The 23,222-nt window shown below is 38.9% G+C and overlaps 1 protein-coding gene across 3 annotated transcripts in view; it reads right to left on the bottom strand.

The window, feature by feature from the left end:
• Positions 1-286: 286 nt before the first annotated feature.
• Positions 287-23,222, bottom strand: part of ENOX1 (ecto-NOX disulfide-thiol exchanger 1) — a 345,774-nt gene continuing 322,838 nt past the window's right edge. For all 3 annotated transcript variants that reach the window (XM_051983858.1, XM_051983857.1, XM_051983856.1), the window contains 2 exons: positions 14,569-14,654; positions 287-1,271 (listed from right to left, as the gene is read on the bottom strand). In XM_051983858.1, coding sequence (XP_051839818.1) covers positions 1,140-1,271; positions 14,569-14,654 — 218 coding nt within the window. In that variant the 3' untranslated portion in view covers positions 287-1,139. The remainder of the gene's footprint in view (positions 1,272-14,568; positions 14,655-23,222) is intronic.

Raw genomic sequence — 23,222 nt, 5'->3', positions numbered from 1 at the left:
ATACGACAGGCCACTGAACAAATGTGAAATTTATGTTGGTTAAATCTGGCTGCTTAATCTAGATATTTTTAAACAATATCTGCTCTATTTAACAAATACATCATCTTCTATCGATACTTCCCACTCTAAAAAATGTAATTTTCTCTAATTTGAGCCAATGTTATCTCCTTTAGAACAATGCTCATGTGTAAAATGGGAAGGTGCTACGATCGGGATCAGGGCTGAGCAACTGAGTCTAAGAAATAGTACATTTTCAAATAGGAAACACTAAGAAACATCAGAGGGATTGCTTGTAAAACCAATATGGCAGAAGTCATATTTATTGAAAAAAATTAATATCTTTGCTATAAAATCTGTAACAGTAAAGCAACTGAATATTTATTTTGATGCATAAACCTGAATGTAACATACCAAGTACAAGACAGGGTCACTGTATTTTTTTTCCCTCTATTTACAATGTTTATGAAAACTGTTATGCAATCCATGTTAAAAGAACTTATGATGGAGAATTGTTACCTTAGAAAAATAATATTCTTGATAGAGCATTCTTGAGGAATCCAATCACATTTTAGGCCTCTTTGAATAAGGCAAAAGTCCCTGGAATAGCATATAACTTAATTTACAAAATACAATAACTATTAGGACACATATTCAAGTTTTCTTTTGGTATGATTTTTTTTTTCCTCACTGTAAAATTACTTATATACTAAAACAGAAAGAGAAGACTTCCAGGGAAAGATCATTAAATGAGCTCAACTATACATTACATCTACATTTCTGGGTAGCTTAGCAACAACCATGGTCAGTCCGTGTCTCCCTTCAATGTTTTGTTCACTGAGATTTACTCAGATGTTGCAGATTTGAAAACCTCACCATTTTTCCAAAGTGGTCTCATCGCTTGGTTTTCATAGGAAACGGCTCTGTCACAGTAGGAAACTTTTTTTAAAAAATTTATTTTTAAGGAACTGGTGCACAATTACATTTCCACTCACAAGAGAACGCCACAGATGGAACTAAAATTAGGCCTTGATGGTTCTGCAAATGTAACGCCGTGTGCCAACTCCCAGGCTCTCCCGCTCGCACTTCCTTGCCCTGGTACAATGGTTGATTCTCAAGAAGAGGGCCTGTGCTGTTCACAGTCAGGTGGTTTTAATTCCTTCAAAGGCACAAAACTTCCACCTTTTCTCCAGTGTTGCTCCCACGCCCGTGAACTCCTGCTTGAACATGCGCGGCAGCCTCATCAGCAGCATTTCTATTTCGTTTGCCGATATCTGGGGAAAAGGAGAAAAATTGGTTGTAGCAAATGCATCTCTCCATATCTCATTATCTCATTAATATGGGAGGAAGTCAAGATGAATTACGGATTTATTTTTCAATTAGACAAATAGCACGCGAATCTGCAGGCTCTCGGGTCATTTGTTCTAAAGCAATATAGCATTCAGAGGTCTAGAATGAGAGGGAGCCTCCAAGCCCAACTAGAACAGCCTCATTCCACAGGTAAGTATTTAGCTAAGGTGACACTGATAATGTCAGAGGAGGGATCTGGACCCACGTTCTTGGGGTTCCAAAGGAAGTATTCTTTCCAGTTCATTATTCCCAAATAATACCTGTGGTCAGTTAGTTTGTCTGGCTGGAGGGAAAGCCAGTAAGAGATCTGAGACTGCCAGCTTGCTATTAGCTCATCACCTCACACCTGGACTGCAATAGCTTTTCTCCCCACTCTGGTCTATTTTCCACTGAAAGCTTGGGTCCGAATATGTGACTTCCCTCCCCCTCGATTCAATAAACTCAGTGGCTCCCTATTATCCCCAAGATAAAATCCGCTACTTTTCCTTTCTCCCCATGTGTAACTTCCTTCCATGAGAGTGGCCTCCTTACTATTCCTTGGATAAGACATTCCATATAATCACTGGACATTCTCACACATTCTCACCCCCTTAAGCCTCCTTCTCTCCCTCCCACCTCACCTGTTACTGTGGGGGACACGGTCCTCCCAGTCCCTCAGACTCACAGTTAAGAGGTGTCCTGTTTCTCACTCCCTAAATCCAAGCTGTTGCCAGCCCATGGATCTCACCTCTAACGTCTCTTTCCTCTGAACCCCCTTCTCTCCTTTGATACAGCTTCCAACTGTCTAGGTCTTTACTATCTCGTGCCTGGATGATTGGATTACTGGGGGGTCTCCCCACCTCAAGTCTTTCCGCGCTCCAATCCATTCTCTACTCAACCACTAAAGTAATTTTCCTAAAGCAAAAGTCTGATCAGATCACCCCCAACTTAACCCCCACTGGTTTTCACTTGCCTCTAGCAGAAAACACAAAATGCTCCCTTTTCTTTTCTTTAGATTTCAATTTCATTCATTTGTTCTGTGAATCTTTATTAATTTTAGTGCCCCTCATCTATTGATTTAAAATGCTCCCTTTTCATTTCTACTTTCCAGTCTACTTACACCCAACTCTCCAACACGTACTCCTTTAACCCAGTGACAATGGCTTCCCGGCTGTTCCTCCAGCAAGACCCCCATCTCTTCTGGCAGTTCTCCGGCATGCCTGAAAGGCCCTCTTTTCTCTATGACTACTGACCCCATTGCTTCCTTTAAGTCTCATCTAAAATTTCACCCTCCCCAAATATCTCTTTTTTTTTCATTCCCACATATATATTTAATAAACAGACGATTATATTTAGAAACCTTCTCAATATGTTTTTTGATGACAGATTGAATAGAAAGGTCAAGTGATTCTTTCAAGATCCTTCTTTCCCCCCCCAAAAAAAATCTCTTAATTGCAACACCTTCCCTCTGTTAGTTATTTCCTAAATTTACCCTGTACAGAGTTGTTTCTGTGCAAGCTTATTGAGGGCAGAAACTGTTATTTGCTGGCACATAGTAGGCACTTAATAATAAGTGATTGATTCTAAGGATGTGCCGCCTCATCTTTGTGTTCTGAATTCCTTCAAGTCTTAGTTTAAACCTCACCTGTAAGGAGAACTTTCTAAAATTATCTTCAATTGATACTGGCTACATCTTGCTTACTATAGTAGTTGCATGTTGTCTCTCTCCCATTAGAATTCAAGCTCCTTGAAGGGAGGGGCAACACTTTTGCCTCTTGCTCTAGCCTCAGTGCTTGGGGCCCAGTATGCACTCGATAAATGATGATTGATCTGACTCCTGCAAGTGGGAATCACCCCCTCAGCTGGTCCCACTCACTCGGCTCATTTTGCCCTTCTGAGCTAGAAACAGCAGATGGAAAAATCTTTCTCTTATCCAAGTATCACCACTTAAGATGATGATGATGATGATGATGATAATAATAATATTAATAAGGATGTTGATGGTAGCTAGCATTTGTTTAGAGCCTATTCTGTGCCAGGCACTTTACAATTCTTATTTTATTCTCACAGCAATCTTGGGAAGTAAGAGCTCTCATTATTCCCTTTTTGCAAGTGAAAAAACTGAGGAAAACAGAAGTGACTCCACCAGGTCCAAGTGTCCAAGGGCCACATCTGAACCCGGGTCTCTTCGTGGTACCCACCTCACCCTTGGGCCTGAGCACTTAGATTCTCTCAGCTTCTGCCGTGGTCTTTGACGCCTTATTTCTGGGGTTTTTCTTGTCCCACAGCCTGCCCAGATTTCTGTTGTAAATGAGTTTTTAATCATTCTATCATTTAGTCGGCATTTGTTCCAAGCTGACGTTTGCTTGTACCAACTTTGATGTTCTCAATGTTCCACCCCCCTCCCCTTTTTTACTTTTAAATTCCCCAAGACAAAGCACCAGTGGTTTGGATCAGATTTATCAGTTATAATTTTAAATAAAACCCCGGGCCCGGGCTCAGACTCTCCGTAACTGAGGCGCCTATCGCTTTCCTGGGCTTATGTGGCACTAACGCCACAGAGGTATTTTACAAGATCTGCTTGGTTTATTTTTTGATTTATCGAGTGAACCTTCCTCTTCCCCCCAACCCTGCTCGCCCAGGGCCTCTGGGTACATGTACAAATTGACATGAGCAGACATAAATCAATTTTAGTTTCCAGCTTATCTGGCTGATCTCCCCAGGTCAGGCAGGCAGGCAGGGGAAGCTGGATAAAATGAGCCTTCCCCTTTGGCTTTGGGTCCTACAAGGCCGCGGCTTGGGCTGGCAGAAGCCAAGTTCAAGGTTAGAATTCCCTTTTGTGCCAATTGCTTTCTGCCCTGCCGGCTCTGGGGTTTCCACCTGGGAGCCGTGAGTGGGAGCTCGGAGAAGGGGGTGGATAGCAGAGTGGAGCAGGAGGAAGCACGGATTTGGTGGTGAGGGCGTTGGGTTTGGTCCTCCCTCCAATACCTGCCAGGTGGTTGAACCTGACAGAATCTCTTTTCCAGTAAATAAAAGGTAGCCTGGGACAACCAAGTTCTGGTAGGGAGATCTGCATCCAAGCTGTGACTCTCACACATACTGACTGCATAAACTGGGCAAGTTAGCTCACAAGCCCACCTTACTCTTCCGATTTAGAAGATGCTAAGCCAGTGGTTCTCAAAGTATGGTCTAGAGAATCCTGGGGATCTCTGAAACCCTTTTAGATGGTCTATAAATTCAAAAATAGTTTTTATTTCCAATATGGTAAATGTCTATAAATATAATCCAGATAAACAAAAACGCTTGGAGAGATCCTCAGTAATTTTTAATAGGATAAAGATACTGAAAACAAAAGTTTGAGACCCACTGTGCTAAGCGGTTACCAGTACTTAAAGCAGACTTTCCCTACCTAGAATCAGCCAGTATTAGAGTGAATAAACTGCCATTAAATAGCCAAGAAGCCCCAAGAGCTACTAAGGCTCAGGAGACAACTGTATGACCCCAGAGAAGTCAATTAACGTGTCTCAGTCTATGTTCTCATTCTATTAAAAAATAATAGTATTTACTGGGCAGTTGTGAGGATCACATCAAGCGCCAAGTGCTCTGCAGACACTAAAGTACTATAAAATTGTCAGCTCTTCTCAAAAACTCCCTATATTGATGCTGATTAGCAACAATAATAACCCCACCCCACCACTAAATGTTTGCACTCTCTACCTCATGTTGCTATAAGGAAAGTACTTCATAATTTTTAAAGTGCCATAGAAATGGGAATTATTTAAGGAAAAGAGGTTATTTCTAGGGTGTGCACTGAATCCCTGATTCTATCATTAATGCAATCATGAATGTCTTCTCTCTAATTTTTATTGTACTAAATATCTATAGCATAATTTAGCACCATAGTCAATTTAATTCAACAACTATTTCTTCCTTTTTTCATTTACTTTAAACTTAAATACAAAATAGGAAAAGTTAAAAAAAAAAAAAAAACAACCAAAACACTGCCATGTGCACAGCAGAACATAAGAGAAGATTCAAAATATAAAGCAATTAATTTCCATTTCAAGAAAGGTGGTATAATAAACACTACACGTTGTGTTCAGAGCTGTCCATCTTTGCTTCCTTGTAAGTTTTCTTTGCTCTCTGCTGCACACTTTTTACTTTATTCTTTTCCCCCACTTCTACCTCCCAGGCTGTAATTAAGCATGGATACACACACATGTGTATATTCATATGTATAATTATATGCACATAAAAATACAATGCACAATACACATCTATATATACATATGTAAACATACACACAGACATCTATAATCATAAACCTATAAACACATATACATTCATATGCATCTATGTAAGATCCACTCTGCTTTTTTGGCCTGTTTCTTTGACGGTGGATAACATTTTTCTTCCTAAGTCCAAGTCTTTCCATATTTTTCTAAATCTACAAACACATCATTTCCTACATCACAGCAACATTCCAACATTATACTGTCTAGTTATTTTAAACGATCCAAAACTATATTGATTGATATGGCTGACATATGGTTTAATTTCCCTATTTTTTTCTCTTTTAATTACATCTATTTTAGCTTTAACTTTGTCTAAGATCAAGATTATCAACAAGCATTTTAAAAAGCCATTTCCTATTTACTCTTCTAGGGCTGGGGCTACAAAATTTTCCTGAATTAAAGATCATATCTCTATGACAGGCTAAATAATAGATAATATAATATAAATATAATAAAAAATAAATATAAAAGTAATAACAAATATTAATAAAACAATAAAATATAATAAATTAAAAATGATAAATAGGCTTTATTATAAAAGAACTCAACGAATAACTTCATACATACATGTATAATACACACATACTTGTACAATATGTGTATATACAATCTATAAACACATATTATATATACACATACATGTATACAAATATACTCCAGCTCCTTTTACAGAGGAGGAAACTGAGGCAAACAGCATTACATGACCTGCCCAGGGTTACACAGCAATGAATGAGGCTGAATTTCAAGTCAGGTCTCTCTGACACCAAAATTCCATTTATTGTGCCATCCAGCTGCCCTATGAACCCCCCCGCAATATATCTGTATACACATATATTTATATATCTACATATATGCATGTGGTTGACAAAATGCTTTCCTCCTAACCACCCTATGAAACCAGTAGTAAAAGCATTATTATTACCACCTTTCAGAATTTCTCTACTATTCTGTTGCTGCTCATTATAATTATAGTTTTTTATTGTAGTTATTTGTGTAAGCAATAAGAAGATTACATGATGATCAATTCTGGTGGAACAACAATGAGGTGATTCAGGCCAGTTCCAATGATCTTGTGATGGAGAGAGTCATCTACACCAAGAGACAGGACTGTGGGAACTGAGTGTGGGCCACAGCCATAGCATTTCACTTTTTTGTGGCTGTTTGCTTGCTCATTGTTCTCTTTATCATTTTTTTCTTTTTGATCTGATTGTTCTTGTGCAGCATGATAATTGTAGAAATATGTATAGAAGAACTGCACAAGTTTAACCTATATTGGATTACTTGCTATCTAGGTGAGGGGGGTGAGAGGAATGGAGGGAGAAAAAATTGGAACACAAGATTTTGCAAGGATGAATGTTGAAAACAATCTTTGTATATATTTTGAAAATATAAAGCTATTATTATTTAATCCTAAAAAAAATTGTATACACACTTTATCCCATCAATTTGAGATTAGGGAACAGGTTTTATTTATCTTTATATGCCCCCAAGGGGCCAGCAAAGTCCTTTGAAAATACTTGATGCAAAGGGACAGAGACCAGTACTGGCTTCATGGTTTTGTGGATGTAGTTGCTGCTGTTAATCACTCATATCCAACTCCATGACTCCATTTGGGTTTTCTTGGCAAAGGCACTGGACTGATTTGTCGTTTCCTCCTCCAGCTTATTTTATAGATGAGGAAACTGAGGGAGACAGTGACTTGATCAGGATCACACAGCTAGTAAGTGTTTGAAGCCAGATTTGAACAGATTGAATTTTGAATATACATACATACATATGTATGTGTATATATATATATATATATAAAAATTACACCAACACATTAAACATTAAAATCATCCAATAACTGCCTGTTAATTTGGCTGAGGTGACCACAGGAGTGCTGTGGGGCCACAGGCAGCTAGCCCACACCTGTAGCTCAGCGCTGAGACCCCCACTGAGTTGCTTAGGGTCACAACGCCAATATCTTTCAGAGGCAGTATTTAAAATTCCGGTCCCCAAGGTTAACTCTCTGCTTCTACTTGACACATGCTACATGTTTCTAAATAAGTAAAAATCCCAGAAAAATACTCTATTGTAACAAAAACTACCTGCGACAGCCCCATCAATCAATTCTTTCTGATTAACCTTACCCCCGTCGGGTAGAATTTGAGCAGCTCACTTGGTATAGAATGTTTTAGGATGGAGAATCAACGGCTGCATGTCTTGGACACTAGAAAATGGGGTCTTGATTAGCATAGCAACATAGAGTCCTGCCCTGGGTTTATTTGCCATTACAGATCTTAGATGAAGGGACTACAGAATCCCATATTTATCTACTATCTGAGTCTAAATCTGACCTTAAACATTACCAGGGGAGTGATTCTGGCCAAGTCATTTTACCCTGTCTGTCTCAGTTTCCTCATCTGTAAAATGAATTGGAGAAAGAAATGGAAAACTACTCTGGCATCTTTGCCAAGAAAACCCCAAAAGGGGTTTTGAAGAATCTGTACATAACTGAAACAACTGAACAACTCTATGATGAAAGATGAATCATTTTTGGAACTTTAAAGAGCTATGGATAATAGTCAGTCCTTTGCCTTTATTGAATCACACCAGAAATATGAAGGAGCAATATCAGGTAGTAAAAAGCACTTTTTTTTTCAGAAGGTCTAGATTCAAATTCTGGATCCATAACATACTAGGTATGTGACTATGGGAGCAATAGCACTTAATTTACTGAGCCTAAGTTTCCTCAGCTATAAAAAAGGGAAAAGGAAACCTGGATTGTGTTTTGTACATTATTATTGTCTATAGAAATGCAGCCGATATTACACTAAAACATTTGCCAAGCCCTTTTCTTATGTTAAAGTATGTTCTGGGCATATTATAGTCATGCCATGGTCAACCCAATGAGGGAAAAAAAAAGAGAACTGAGGAGGAGAAGTAAATATTAGGCTCTTCCTGCCTCAGGGGACAATTTCCTGCTTGTCTTCCAAAATTTAAGTGCCAATCTGAGATAAGATGAAATCATCCAACAGAATCTCTGAGGAAAGGTATGAAACCATAGAATTACAGAAACTCCTGAGTAATAAGGCACTTGAGAAGTCATATGGTCCAATTCTTGCTCATGCAATTCTATTTCTCTCACAACATTCTCTATACCTAATCTTCTTAACTGATATTTCTCTATAAAGGTAGAGTGGAGCCAGCTCCAGTTGTCTTGCCCAGTGGCTGTTAAATTTTCAGTGTTAGCATTTATATCTCAGAAATCATCAATGACTACAAATCAGGGCTGGCTTTATTGTTCTGTTGATCATCCAGATTTAAGAATATGTTAATATTGCAGATTGAACTTAAAAGCATGAAGACATACTTTTTCCCCTCACTGGAAGAATCTGATTATTAAATATTTTACCAGCCATCCCTTATTGCTCTGTGAATATTGCTTGAAAGGCTCAGGGAAGGAAGTCATCACCAGAGTGAAGGCTAATGACAAAGACATTGATGGTGATAACTGGCATTTACATAAAAGCGCTTGACTTTCATCTCCTTTGAGCCCCACAACACCCTTATTTTATAGGATTCTCTACCTACAGTAGACAAAGTGTTGGACCTGGAGTCAGGAAGACTCGTCTTCCTGAGTTCAAATCTGACTTCCAACCCTTACTAGTTGTTAGCCCTTTTTGCCTCAGTTTCCTCAGTTGTAAAATGAAATGTCAAACCACTTCATTGCCAAGAAAACTACACAAGAGTCATGAAGAGTTGGATGAGAATTAAAAAGGAGTGAATAGCAAACCACCCTGTGAGGCAGGTACTATGGGTGTCACCCCCATTTTATAGATACGGAGATTGAAACTCAGAGAAGTTAAGTGGCTCATTAAAGATCCGGGGGACAATGGAACACACATTTCTCTTCTATAAGCTTAAGGAACTTTGCACTTTATCACAAGACTCCATGTGAAGGTTTTGAGTAATTCAAAGATGTTTCTTCATATTGAGCTCAAAAAAAGCTCTGTAACTACTATTTTTTCCTAGTTCTGCCTTCTGAGGGCAGGTGAAATTAGTCTACTCTCCCTTTGCATACAACTACATTTCAAATATGAGATAGTTGGAAGGTATAATGGATAGAGAAAACTGGACATAGAATGAGGAAAGTAGAGTTGAAAATCCTGCCTCATTTAGTAAGCAAATTTATGGACCTGTTTGCCTCAGTTTCCTCCTCTGTAAAATGGGAGTAATAATAATAACACCTCTCTCACAGAGTTGTTGTGAAGATCAAATGAGACAACCTATACAAAGTGCTTTGCAGACCTTAGCTACCATATTCTCTCCAATTTTTCTCTCCTTGTCAACTTTCCCGGTCTTTCTTTCCTCCACCCTTTTTTTTTCCAGTCAAAATATAGACTTACAGGATAACAGATTTAGAGCTTGAGATGATTCACTGTATCCTCCCCCCCCCCTTTTTTTTTTTTACAGATCAGGAAAATGAGACTCAATGAAGATTAAGTTATTCATCCAAGGTCATTCAGCTGGTAAAACACATAACCATATTGAAACCAGGTCCCTGGACTTAAATCTAATGCTCTTTTTAAAATATTATATCACTTTTTGCAGGGCACAATTTGGTTTTCTAGTTGAATAATTTAGATGCATGTATTCCTGATTGTTACCACCTTTCTGACTTGTGGCAGCTAAGACCTGAACATAGAAAGTACCTTAGATGCTGTCTGAGCAGGGCAGAGTGAAGATGTCACATCAGCCCTTTCATTCTGGAAACTGTATGGAGCCCAGGATGGTATTAATTCTTTTTTTTTTTTTCCTTGAAGGGGAGCCTACTATTTCACACACCAAAAGCTTACATCCCATTAACTTCCAAGGTCTTTTTCAAATGAACTGTTGTTTACCAAACTGGTACTTGCCCAGTTATTTTTTGAAAATAGAGGGTTTTATATTCATCCCTCTCAAATTTCATTGTCTTAGATCTTTTGGGAGCCCAATTCTGTCATCCAATGTATTACTGATCCCTCCCAACTTTATTCCCTTCTCAAATTGGAAAAAGCGAGATATACCAGCATCTTAGTAATTTACAAAAAAGAAAAAGGCTAAAAAAGACCCTAGCTATGGATAAATTCTTAGGTAAGAAGCCTCCCTCCATAATGTCACCAACCTATCAATCACAGTACTATTTTGTCTAGTCATTAGACAGTTATAAACTCACCTAACTATATTACCACTTAGCCCTTAGTCCTCTAATTTATCAACAAGGTTCATGAAAAATGTATTTATGCCTAATTTGTTAATGAAGGATTTGGGCAAATACCTTACTGAAATCCAAGTATTCTGTGTTTTCTACTAGTCTAATAACCTTGTTAGAAAAGTAAATAATAGTTGTCTGGTTTGATCTGCCTTAAATCAAATACATTCTGTATCTTAGTGATTGATGACTATTTCTCTTTCTAAGTGCTCATAAACCACATTTTAAAATAATATATTCCAGAATTTTGCTAGGAAGTAAAGTCAAATTCAAAGACTCCCATCTTTTTTCTCCTTTTTTGAAAATCAGGTCATTTGTTGATTTCTATTCCTGTCACATTTTGTCTATTTTCTACAGTTTTTCCAAGATCCCTGGCAATGGCTTAGAAATGGCATTTGGAGATTACCTTGGGTTATAGTTCATCTTCAGTCAGGTAACAAACTCAGTGAGGGCACCTGGGAGATCTGTTATCATCTCCTCAATTATCTCAGATTGCTGCATTACCATGGACAAGTCACTTAACCTAATCTTATTACTGGAGACCAGGTTTCTAAGGTCTAATTCTAAATGAATTTATTATCCCCGAGATTGATGGAGAAAACTGCACAAAGTCTGTCTGCCTGAAAATGGGCCACAGATCTATTGAGCAGAATAAAAATGGAGAAAGCAGATTCCCTACCACTCTACCATTAATATAAGTAAAAACCATTATTTCAATTATTTCCTGAGGGGAAAAATATGATCATAGGATTATAGATTTAGAGCTAGAAGGAAGCGTGGAGGCCACAGATACCAATCCTCTAATTTTACAGATGGAGAAACTGAGGCTGGGAGATATGTAAAGATTTGCCCATTGTAACATAGCTAATAGATGTCTGGGGCTGGATTTGAACTTAGGTCCTCCAGACTCAGAAGTCTTGCATACTACCCATTGTGGTACACACACACACACACACACACACACACACACACACACACACACACTTATAGCAAGGATGGAGGAGACATAGAGTCCCTGAAATTCTTGGAAAAGGGGATTCATTAGTTAACACCTTTTGTTGCTAAAAACTATTTTATTTCCCTTTAATAAATGCTTCTCTTCTCTTTCAGCATTTCCAGAAAGATAAGAAAAAAAAGGTTCAGCAGAATCAGAAGAACTCTGTACACGATCAACTTTGATAGATTTAGCTCTACTAAGCAATGCAATGATCCAAGACAATTCCAAAAAAACTCGTGATGGAAAATGCTATCCACATCTGAATGGAGTCTGAATGCAAATCGAAATAGTTTTACTTTCCCCCCTTTCTCCTGGTTTTTCCCTTTTGTTCTGATACTTCTTTCATAACATGACTAATGTGAAAATATGTTTAATATTATTGTACACATATAATCTATATCAGATTGTTTACAATTTGGAGAAAGGGAGGGGAGGAATGGGGGGCAGGGAGGAAGGAAAAGTGGAAATGAAAACCATAAAAACAAATGTTAAAAACTATCTTTACATGTAATTAGAAAAAATAAAATATTATAAAATGGATATAAAAAAGAAAGGCTCAGGATGCAAGTGAAAATGATAGTAAGTTATTTCAGCCAACATTTATTAAATGCCTAATATGCACTGAGCATTATGCAAGTGCTAGATCAACAGAAAAAAAAAAAAGTAAAAGCTCTCAAAATTTTATCAGAACAAAAGGAAATGAAATTCTTGCTTATTCAAGCAATAAACATCTTTTGGAGAATGCTATATATCTAGCATTATGGTTGGTGCTGTGGACAGACACCAAGATGAGTATCATATGGCCTCTAGATACAGGAAACATAATTCAAATGTTGGTTTGAATTTTGGCAAGAGGAGGGAACTGATGGACAATTATTTACTCCTTAATTTACAGCTAAGGAAACTGAGGCCTAGAAAAAGGGCCTTTCTTCATCATGCTTATAGGACCTCATATATTGAAAAACAAACAGACAAACAAATTCAAGGGCATCAAGGATGAAAGGTCTTAACTTTGAGATAACAAGAATATCACCATGGAAACAGGGTGTGTTTGGCTGGGGTCCCAAAAAAGGCCCCTCCAAAGCCTTTGTTCTTCCTCCAAAGCAAGGAGGTTTCCAATCTGTCAGATCCTTAAGGCAAGTCATTTATTTAATCTTATTCTATTCCACATCAACCCCAATCAAGAAAAAAAAAGTCAGGAATTTTAGCATTGAGGGAAATTCTTCGTTGTCCATAATGGCAGAGGGTTCTAGGCAGGGATCCTGATGGCTTTAAGACACAAGATGACGTCTATTAAAACAGAACCTGAATGGGGCGTTAGCTCATGCTGCAGTGAAAACTCTTGGAATTGGGGGAGATTTTTCAGTGTGTGTTCAGCTGGAGAACTTTCTCATAGACCCAGGTATCTACAGACACTTTCTTCAGGATTTTCCCACTGCTTTCCCTCTCAGTTCATAACTGGAGTGCTTCTTCCCTCCCTTCTTTTCAGCTCCTTCTTTCTTTAGAGCCTCCCAGTTGCTTGGGTGATTTATTGCTCTTCCAGTTAAGAACCATTCCTCCTCCTGATCCAAGGTTCACGGTTCTTTACATTTCATAAGCGACCCTGCTTTCTATCTGATCACAATGTGGCGTGAAGCCTGTAGGTAAACAGGACTCGGAAATTATTCAGACCACGATGTATTGGTTGTACTTGTGGGCAAGAGCTTGGATATTTGAGTTTCACTTCTCCATAGTCATCAATCAGTGACCTGCTTCTCTGGCCTTCTGTGGGCACCAACTGGGCACCAGTGGGTCTTCCCATAGCACTGTCACCTTTCTTCCCTATGCTTATAGGACCCCATGCATTGGAAGAGAAAGAAAATTCAAGGACATCAGGAAGCAAGAAAAGACTTAACTTTGAGATGATGTTAAGAATAGAAATGGGGTGTGTGTGTATGTGTGTGTGTGTGTTGTGTGTGTGTGTGTGTGTGCGCGCGCGCGTGTTGAGGAATATTCTAATTATTTCGATATTTAAATAAAACAACAAAAAAAGGGCTACTAATTTTTTTTTCCCATTGATCCTGAGAGTATCTTTCCATGTAACTCTAAAGATAATACAGATAATATAAAATTCCATTTCCATTGACCTGGATCAAAATGAAGGGAGAAAGAAATCAAACTTTGTTTATAAGACAAGAAAAATTGGAGAGAAGGTAAGCGTGCTCTTGAACTTGACCAACACTACAAGAAATAGCTTAAGATCTAAGTTATTTTCTTAAAATCTATGTAATTATCTGGTACTTTTAAATGAGTGCAACTGCTTTTTTCACCATATCAAGCTCCTTCAGAAGTCGGAGGAAATCCTGTAGCTGGGAGGCCTGCCAGCCTGGTCCAAGGCTGATGCCCTAACGGAGCCCTTCACTGATTTCTCTCTTGTCTTTCAGACTCCCCTAGCTAACCTTACATTTTATATTCCCCACAAGCTTCCCCAAGTAATTTAGCATCTGCTTAAAGTCATTGTCATTTCAGATAACAGTTTGTTCTCCCACAAAGACAAAGGCAAGTAAGTGAAGGAAGGCAGCCTGCCTGCCAAAGAATTTGAGAATGAGGGAAGCGTACAAGCCCCATTTCCCCATTATGTCCCTAATGGGGACTCACGCGGAGTCCACCTGCAGTCAACAATCAGGCCATTTTGCATTGAGGCAATGAAAGCCCTTTAGATAAAAATCATTTACCTTAGAATCCAGCTGCTGCATATATGACCAAAGATATTCTATATTGGCTCCAAAAGGATGAACGTGAAGAAATGTTGATATGATACCTGCATTAAAAAAAAAAAAAACACACATATTAGAAATTTCCCGAGGCTCAAACAGCCTCAGCCAAGTAATATCACCTCTTCTTACCCTGTGACCATTTTGTCAGGCTGAGTTATAGCCCTGTTATTTCTAACAGCACTCAACAAACATGAGATAACAACACATTTTGAATACAGTAATGGTAACGCAGTAAAGAGAATTTCTTATCTGTAGGAAGATACCAGTTAGAAAACTAGTGACCAAGATAATATATAGATGAATAAAGGTATCTCTAAACAAAGACTCCTGGAAGCATTTCAACTACCAATTTTATGCTTGATTTACCAATATAAAATTGTAGTTATTGGAAGGATAGAATTATGGTGTTTCTCTCCCTCAATGGATGCTGCAGTGGGAAAAGGGCTCGCTCATGCAGCTGTGTCAGAAATCACAGGGCTTCAAAATTTCCTAATAATTATAGTTGCTAGTTACAAAAAAGTATTTAATCCATATTGTCCCTGACTGCTGCTGAAGGAAGCCCAAATTCTTCTTGGTGCACTGCTTTTTGGTAGTTAGTTGTTGTTGTTTAAAGGGAGCCCGACTCCCTCTCTATTCACTGTAATTTAGAAGAACATTTTAAAAGGTCTAGGGGAATGAATGGTTTAGTTGGAATGAAATGACAAATTGAGAACTTTTTCCATCAAGAAAATCAACTGTCAGCATTGCTTTGACAGATGAAAAGGAGGATGTTGGTCCTAGCATTGCTATGAAAAGCAATCCCTCCCCATCCTCCTGATTCCTTTTCTCCCAAATTAAAATAAGTAAAAATAAGGAAGGCTCATCTCCAAGTTCTCTGTGGTTAACTGTTGAAAAGCCATATTGAAATGAACATTCTCCAGCTGTGTCTGAGCGGATTTCATAATGAATTATCTGTCAATAAGCTAAGAGTCAGGTACTCACGAACCAAGCAAAGGCTGGAGCTATAGATCTTGTTGTTAGATGAAATACAGGTGAGTGGAACAAATTCTGCTCGAAATGGGTTACACTGTAAGGGAGATGGGTTAGCCTGGATTGCTGTGGATTTAGCATTGTTGATGATTCTTCCCTTTGTTTCTTCATTATTTTACTAGGTTAAGAACTTTGAGAAAAGTGCCTAGGATAATTGAACTGCTGAAGAGTTTATAGCAACCAAGTCCTGAGTAATTAGACTAAGGAAGGTAAGCATCCTGAGAGTAGGGGGATATTGTCTGGACCAAGATAAGTATAGGCCCACTATTGGTAATGCTACTCTCTGTCTAATTACATATTTATATTTCTCATTGTGCCTTTCCCAGAGCCCGAGGAACTTTATAATAGTTGCTGACTGACTCACTGGTATGGAAATTTGCCACCTGGAAACAAAATGATTTTCAGAGAAGGTAGTCAAAAAGATATCTCCCCCAAGTCAGACCAAAAATCTTATTATTATTATTTTTTTTAAAGATGAGGGAGTTAGTTAGATGAGACTGTTGCTCAGATTCCTACAGTTATGAAAGTGTTGCTTGAAGAGTCCTATATCCACTTAATAAAAAAAAATAAACAGAAAATATTAATCCTGCCCTCCAAACTAAGCACATCTGCTATATTGACAAGATGGAATAAAAAAGTAGCAAATTTGAGTACATATCACTTTATAGAAATATCTGAATGAAATGGCATTAAGTAGGAAAAAATAAGATTAAATCAATGTCATAAATGTTTTGGGAGCAATAACTGTTTTTTATATTTTATTTTTCTTTGGTCTAGTCCCAGTTATAGAGCCTGGAATAGAGTAAATCTTTAATAAATGCTTAGTGACTGACTGGTTTGTAAAGAGTAGGTACTTAATTCATGATTGTTGGAGTGAGCAGAACCATATATAACAAAAATATATATATGTATATTCCATGAATAATCAATGAATCAACAAGCATTTTTAAAGTGAATTATTGTCTTAAAGGACAGAAATACAAATAAAAAGGTCTTGTCAATAAGGAACAAAAAAAATTACAAAAGGAAACTAGAGTAAAAGATGTCATCAGAGAAATGTATGAGTTGAAAAAATGAGCAAGTTAAATGGAAAGAGCAAGAGACAAGCAACAGAGTATCCTTACAATGCCAAGAAAAAAAACAAAATAGGAAAAAAAATAAGGAAGATTCCCAGGAATTAGATTTAATGCTGATTTTTTTTTTCCTGTAAAGTTGCTTAAACACTTTAAAAAGTATAACACTCCTGTTTATGATATAATCCTTCTTAGCATGCCTCCTCAAAAGTCACCCTAAAAAAAGCCACTTGCCAATCCAAACTCTACTACCTTCCTTATTTCCATTTAATAATTCTTTCCTCTCTTTCTTCCTTCTTTCTTTCCTTCCTTCCTTCCTTTATTCCTTCTTTCATTTCTTTCTTTCTCTTGTCTTTCCTCCTACTTATATGATCAGTGAATTTTTCTGTCCCTATCTTCCCAAACTGGGGCATCTTCACTTTAACATTTGCTGTTTGGTCAGGGGTTGGGAGCAAGCAGGTGAGATGGAGAGTTGTGAGGTAGGGGAGGAATCTAGGCAAACAGGGTTCAGGCAAGGGGGCCAAGAGGAGTTTCAGAAGCTGGCAGATAGCAGAATGGCTGATGGTTAAACAATGTAGTCCAACAGTAAGGAAGCAGAGTTCGTTTATAAGCTCAGACATTGAAGAAGGACATTTTTATGAGCATTGAAAGCTCTATGGAACATTACTGATTTCACCTATGCTCAAGTTTAAAATGATGACCAGCAATGTTAGACATGGTCCTAGTTATGGAGATTATTAGTAGGATGATAGCAGGTCACTTGAATCCCTTGGGCCTCCAGTTCTTTTTCTGTAAAATGAAGAGGTGGAACAAGATGTTCTGTGAGTCCCTTTCCCATCTAAAGTTCTTGGATTTTATGATTTTATATCTCTTAGTTTATAAAACAAGCAGGAGATAATAAAGTGATAAGGAACCAGCTGTCTAGTGTGACCATTTTCTCAGAGCTATTAACCTAAACTGGGCTGAAGCCAGAAATCTCTCAGCATAAGTTCTGGTTCATTCTCCATTTTAACAATGTCCAGAAGTGTTCAGCCTCATAGAACTCCAAGGATCTGAGTTGGAATAAAAAGTACTGAGCCATTACATCCCACACACCTCCAGTACCTGCCAAATCCAGCATGTGGCCTATACTGTGAAATGAACAGACATTCAAAAACTCAAGAGTTTTTGGCATTGTATTACTCTGTGCTGTGTCACACTGACCTGACGAGGGTACGATCCTCGAATTGTCAGACATAAAAATCTACTCAGAAATGACCTGTTGAAATCCCATCCTTTTGTGTGTCAAGTCGCCCTCACAAGTAGTGAGTGAGTGTAAAAGGCGACGGCAGCTCTGAGAAACGCCCCAGCAACTCCAGGCCAGAAGGAAGCATTGGGCCAGCCTTCCCCTCCTGAGTCCTCGGCTGGTACCTGAAGGCTTCAAGGACCCTCAGTCTCCCTGCTATGAGGATGCTCTTGGGGATGCAGAGGATGCCCTTGGGGATGCAGAGGATGCCCTTGGGGATGCAGAGGATGCCCTTGGGGATGCAGAGGATGCTCTTGTGGAGCTGAGTAATGCAGTCCCTGAGACTGAGTCAGCACCACGAGCCCAACGCGGATGGAGTCTCTCTGGGCTTGGCGAGGCGAGCATCTGGATGACCGATCCCGGGAGTCCACTGCCCAAGCTCAGGAGGACCGCCGCAGCCCCTGCATTCTCTGGGAGGAGCCAAGGGCACCTCTGTGCCACAGGGAAGCACCACCACAGAACTCTTTCCATTCTCATCAGGGAGACGGCGAATTTTCTCCTCTGCAAAATTATGTCCTCTCAGAGACCTTCAGCCTCAGAGCTATGGTTCTGGGGCTGCTCCCACATCCATTGCAAATGACAGAAGGGGGAGAGTAACCGAATTAGGCAAAGGCTGCTTGATTCCAATTTGGCAGCAGGGAAAATTAAGTGAGTGATTTTGACCTCGTCATTTTTATGTACAAGATATACAATGGGTATGCATTCACATACTCAAAGGCTTTGAGGACCCCTTTTCAGGAGTCCTCAAACTACGGCCGCGGGCTAGATGCAGCAGCTGAGGACAATTATCCCGCTCATCCAGGGCTATGAAGTTTCTTTATTTAAAGGCCCACAAAACAAAGTTTTTGTTTTTACTATAGTCCGGCCCTCCAACAGTCTGAGGAACAGTGAACTGGCCCCTATTTAAAAAGTTTGAGGATCCCTGCTCAAAGCAAAGGATTTGTTTCCATCAAACTTGAGCCATAAGTAAATCTGGCGAGCCTCATTTTCTGCCCAGATAAACTTGTTTTTACAAAGATGAGCAATTTTGAGTATTTGCAAGTAATTAATAATGGTGGCACAGTGGGTGTAAAGTCTGGAAGACCTCAGTTCAAATCTCATCTCAGATACTTACTAGCTGTGTACATCTGGGCAAATCACTTAACTTTCGGCCTCAGTTTACTCATCTGTAAAATGAGCTGGAAAAGGAAATAGCCAACAATTTTGGTATCTTGGCCAAGAAAACCCAAAATGGGGTCACAGAAAGTAGGACTACAACTGAAAAATGACGGAACAATAAAATTTTAAAATCATCACTAATAATAGTGAACATATTAGAACTCTAAGATTGTGTAAAGGACTTTACATATGTTTTCTGATTTTTATACTCTCAACAACCCTGGAAAGTAGTTATTATTAATTTTCATTTTACAAATGAGGTAATTGAAGCAGATAGATGTTAACTAGGTAAATGGATGGAATAAGTGCTTACTAAATACCTATGTTGTAAATATTATTTAATTTGATCCTCACATAATGAAATTGGTGATATTATTATCCCATTTATGGTTGAGGAAAATGAGGCAATCAGAGGTTTTGTGATCTACACATTCCTTAACTACTTGGCTATCAAGAATTTAAAGCATCCTATTGTTTAAGTAATTGTCTTTTCAGCCCTGTGGAGCTCTCATGGATAATTGTGGTATCCCACGGTTCTAATTACTCTAAGAGTATTTTTCAGAAGGGGCAATGGTAGGGGAAGAGGGCTTCTTTAGCTGAGCATATGAATCATTAGACCAGGAATCACTCTAGCTCCTTTTGGGCCTCTCACCTCTCCAGACTCATGGCAAATGGCCTCCTCCATCCCAAGCAACATCTTGACTTTGGAAGCTCCAGGGATTTGGGGCCCAAGTTATGTAACACTGGGATGGTTGGGGAACAATTTTCATTTAGTAACAGAGAAAAAGGCAGAGTACAACAGCATTCTCTTATTGATCCATTTTGTTAGGATGGTTAGTTCTTTTGGGAGGCCCTTTGCCTCATGGACTCTGCTGTCTATCTTCCATTAACATGGATTTAAGCTTATAAGGAGCTGAGTTGCTTAAATTGTAGGCACATTTTTTTTTTTTTCTGACTAAGGATAATTTGTTTGCAATTGAAAGAATAGGGGGCAATGGAGGACACCAAAGAAAAACTAAATCACAGATCATTCCAGGGTTTTACTTTAATCAACTTCCCAGTAAACATTTTATTAAAGTGATACTGAGCTTAGCTTTCTGGCCCTTGCCCCATTCTTTATATTAAGAAGCTGACAATTGGTGGGGGAAAAGGAATGACTGAAAGGGCTGACAGTGGGAAGCAAAGATCCTGGGAAAAAAGCAAAGGTTGACAATAATTTAATGTTAATTTAACTGCCCTGTCCTATTCCCTATTTGATTTTGGCTATTCACAAAAAATTCATGTCACCTAAAAAGACAAAGCCAAAAACAGCAATGAGCATTTATTAAGTACCTCTTGGATGCGAGGTAGGCAGCTAGGGGGATTCGTAGATAGGGCACTGGATCTTGAGTCCGGAGGACCTTAGATAGCTATATGACCCTAAGCAAGTCATTAAATCCTATTTGCCCCAGTTTCCTCTTCTGTAAAATGAGTTGGAGAAGAAAATGGCAAAGATACTGGTGATTTACACAAATAAATAAAAACAAAATATATTCAAATAGATCCGTGATGTCATTGAGACAGACATTCCTTCCAAAGCTGCAGAGTGCACCATATTGATATTTGCCCATTTGTATGATTCTTGTCCATGGCTTCCCATGGGTTTGCCACAGGAGGTGAGAGAGGGGCCTTCCTTGTTTTGGCCTAACACCACAATGCTACCAAAGAGCACGTGGAGGATGCACTGATTACCCTTGTTTTTGACACATGACCAGCCCATTATTTTTTAAACTACACATTTAGCATGTGATTAATTTGGGGCAGAGATGCTAAACGCATACCAGTTAATTTCTTCATAGGCTAGAGCTGAAGGCTAATAGTGTGATGTATGAGTAAGGGCAAAGAATAGCAGAAAGTGGGATTTTCCTTCCCTAATCTCAGCATATTTCATATTTTCAGTTTAAAAATCATAGAATATAAAATGTGGTTCAGAAGTTTGGTAATTTTCTAAGGTGATACCAGCTTGCTCAGAGTGGCTTCAGTAACACTTAACAAATGTAATCCAAGCTTCCCAACTGGATTTTCTTATAGTGAATATGTAAAGATTTGGGGGAAAAGGAGTTTTGTCTCAAGTAATATAAGTAACGCAATCGACTCAATAAAAATATTGATAATGGGGTCAGTAGACTGGATCCTTCCAGTAAGAATTCAGAGGAAATGATCCAAAGGAGGGAGAAAACTAAAGGGTCAAAGCCCTCTCTTTACCACAGAGTGCTCTATACTGGACAGAACTACACAGAGTAATGGAGTTTGTTGTAGACCTCTCTGTTCCCTAAAGGGGAAAGTTACCCTTTTGTCCCACTGAATAGGAAAAAAAACAAATGTCAAAACTTGACATGTTTTCAAGTATAAGAATAAGCAAGTTATCAACAACATGTGGGTTCACTTTGGGGTTCCTAGAACTGAGAGAAGATCAGCATGTCTTATAAGGTTTGTGCCTGGCATGTTATTACAGCTGTATATCACTGGAGAGAAAAATAATTGGTTTTCCTTGGAGTATCTCTAAGCTGATGTCATATTCAATAACCCTGTAGTTGAAAAATCTATATATGATGGATGAAGTTTGGACTATCTTTTAAATTTAATTCCTTCTGAGCCAGCTTCTTAAAGGCCCGGTGTACCTGTCATTTTGAGGTGTGAGCATGCAGCGCCTTGAAAATGCAACGAGGAGCTACTTTTGCCAGATAACCAAATATGGAAAAGCCATTTGTCTAACACGAACAGTGATCTCATTGCTCACTCTTAACCGTTCAGCTGAGGAGCCAATCAAAACTTGGAAGTCTGAGCTCAGGTTCCTGCCAAGACCAGGCTCAGATCAATACTATGGATCACAGGGGAAGGAGAAGCTCTTCCCTTTCTCTGAACTGAGAGTTCTGTGCCTTTTTTTAAACTTAATTTGTCCTAATAGCTGAATATAGGAATTTAAAACCCCAGGCTCAAATTTCATAGACATTACTCATATTTCCCTAACAAAAAATTAATAACTTTATATAGATTATCTATCATTTGTTAGAATCAGTGTCCTCATGGACACACGATCTCCAGGAGCCCAGCTTTTAATGTGACCAAGCAGGCAGGAAACTGCGATGGAGCCTGCTCACTGTAGCCATGGTTAGGTGCCTTCCCCTCTCATGTAACCAGTTTATTTTTATACTCTAGCCTAGATGCAGTCTGGGTTTGCAGTAAGAGAACCCTTGTAGACCTAGCCCTGTACTAAGCCATTTTTCAGTCTGAACTTACCCTTCACAAGAGCTTAAGCTAATATTACATTCTTATTTTTATCTTCAGGAGGGCTGGTTTGATGGAAGAGGAAAGCTTAATTAGCCTGGGGTTGAGGCAGTTATTCAGGGGCGATCCACAATGAGGGTCACTGATAAATGTTGCTTTTTTCTAAACGCACATGGTTTAAGAAAGGCAAGATGGTGTAGCAGGGGGCCTCAGACTTTTTAAATAGGGGCCAGTTCACTGTCCCTCAGACTGTTGAAGGCCGGACTATAGTAAAAACAAAAACTTTGTGGGCCTTTAAACAAAGAAACTTCATAGCCCTGGGTGAGGGGGAAAGAGTCCTCAGCTGCCGCATCTGGCCTGCGGGCGTAGTTTGAGGACCCCTGGAATGGATAGAGCTGGTCTTAAAGTCAGAAAGACTTGGGTATAAATGAACTTCTTGGTGCTTTAGGCAACTCCCTGAGATCATAAGCTGCAGAGAAGGATGCTGGTCTGCACTGAGTAATTTCCTCACCAGGAAGTTCCTTCTAGTGATAGCATCACAGATCTAGTCCCCATCCCTTATATATTCGAATGCCAGAAAATTCTGCTTACTGTGAAATATGTGCTTTTTGGTGCTAAGTCAAATCACATGTATAATAGTGAAGGGAGATGGATAGCATGACACCTTTATGGGCTGATGACAGGAAGAGAAACAGGTTTGATCTGGAATTCTCTTTTTTGGATGAATACAGCCTGGTTCAGTTAACAACGGGGCCACAGAAGTTAAGCTCTAGTGACAGTGCGCTAGCTGGTTCTATTCC

Source organism: Antechinus flavipes, chromosome 3 (assembly GCF_016432865.1).
Source record: "Antechinus flavipes isolate AdamAnt ecotype Samford, QLD, Australia chromosome 3, AdamAnt_v2, whole genome shotgun sequence".
NCBI lineage: Eukaryota > Metazoa > Chordata > Mammalia > Dasyuromorphia > Dasyuridae > Antechinus > Antechinus flavipes.
This window is presented reverse-complemented; position numbering and strand designations above follow the sequence as displayed.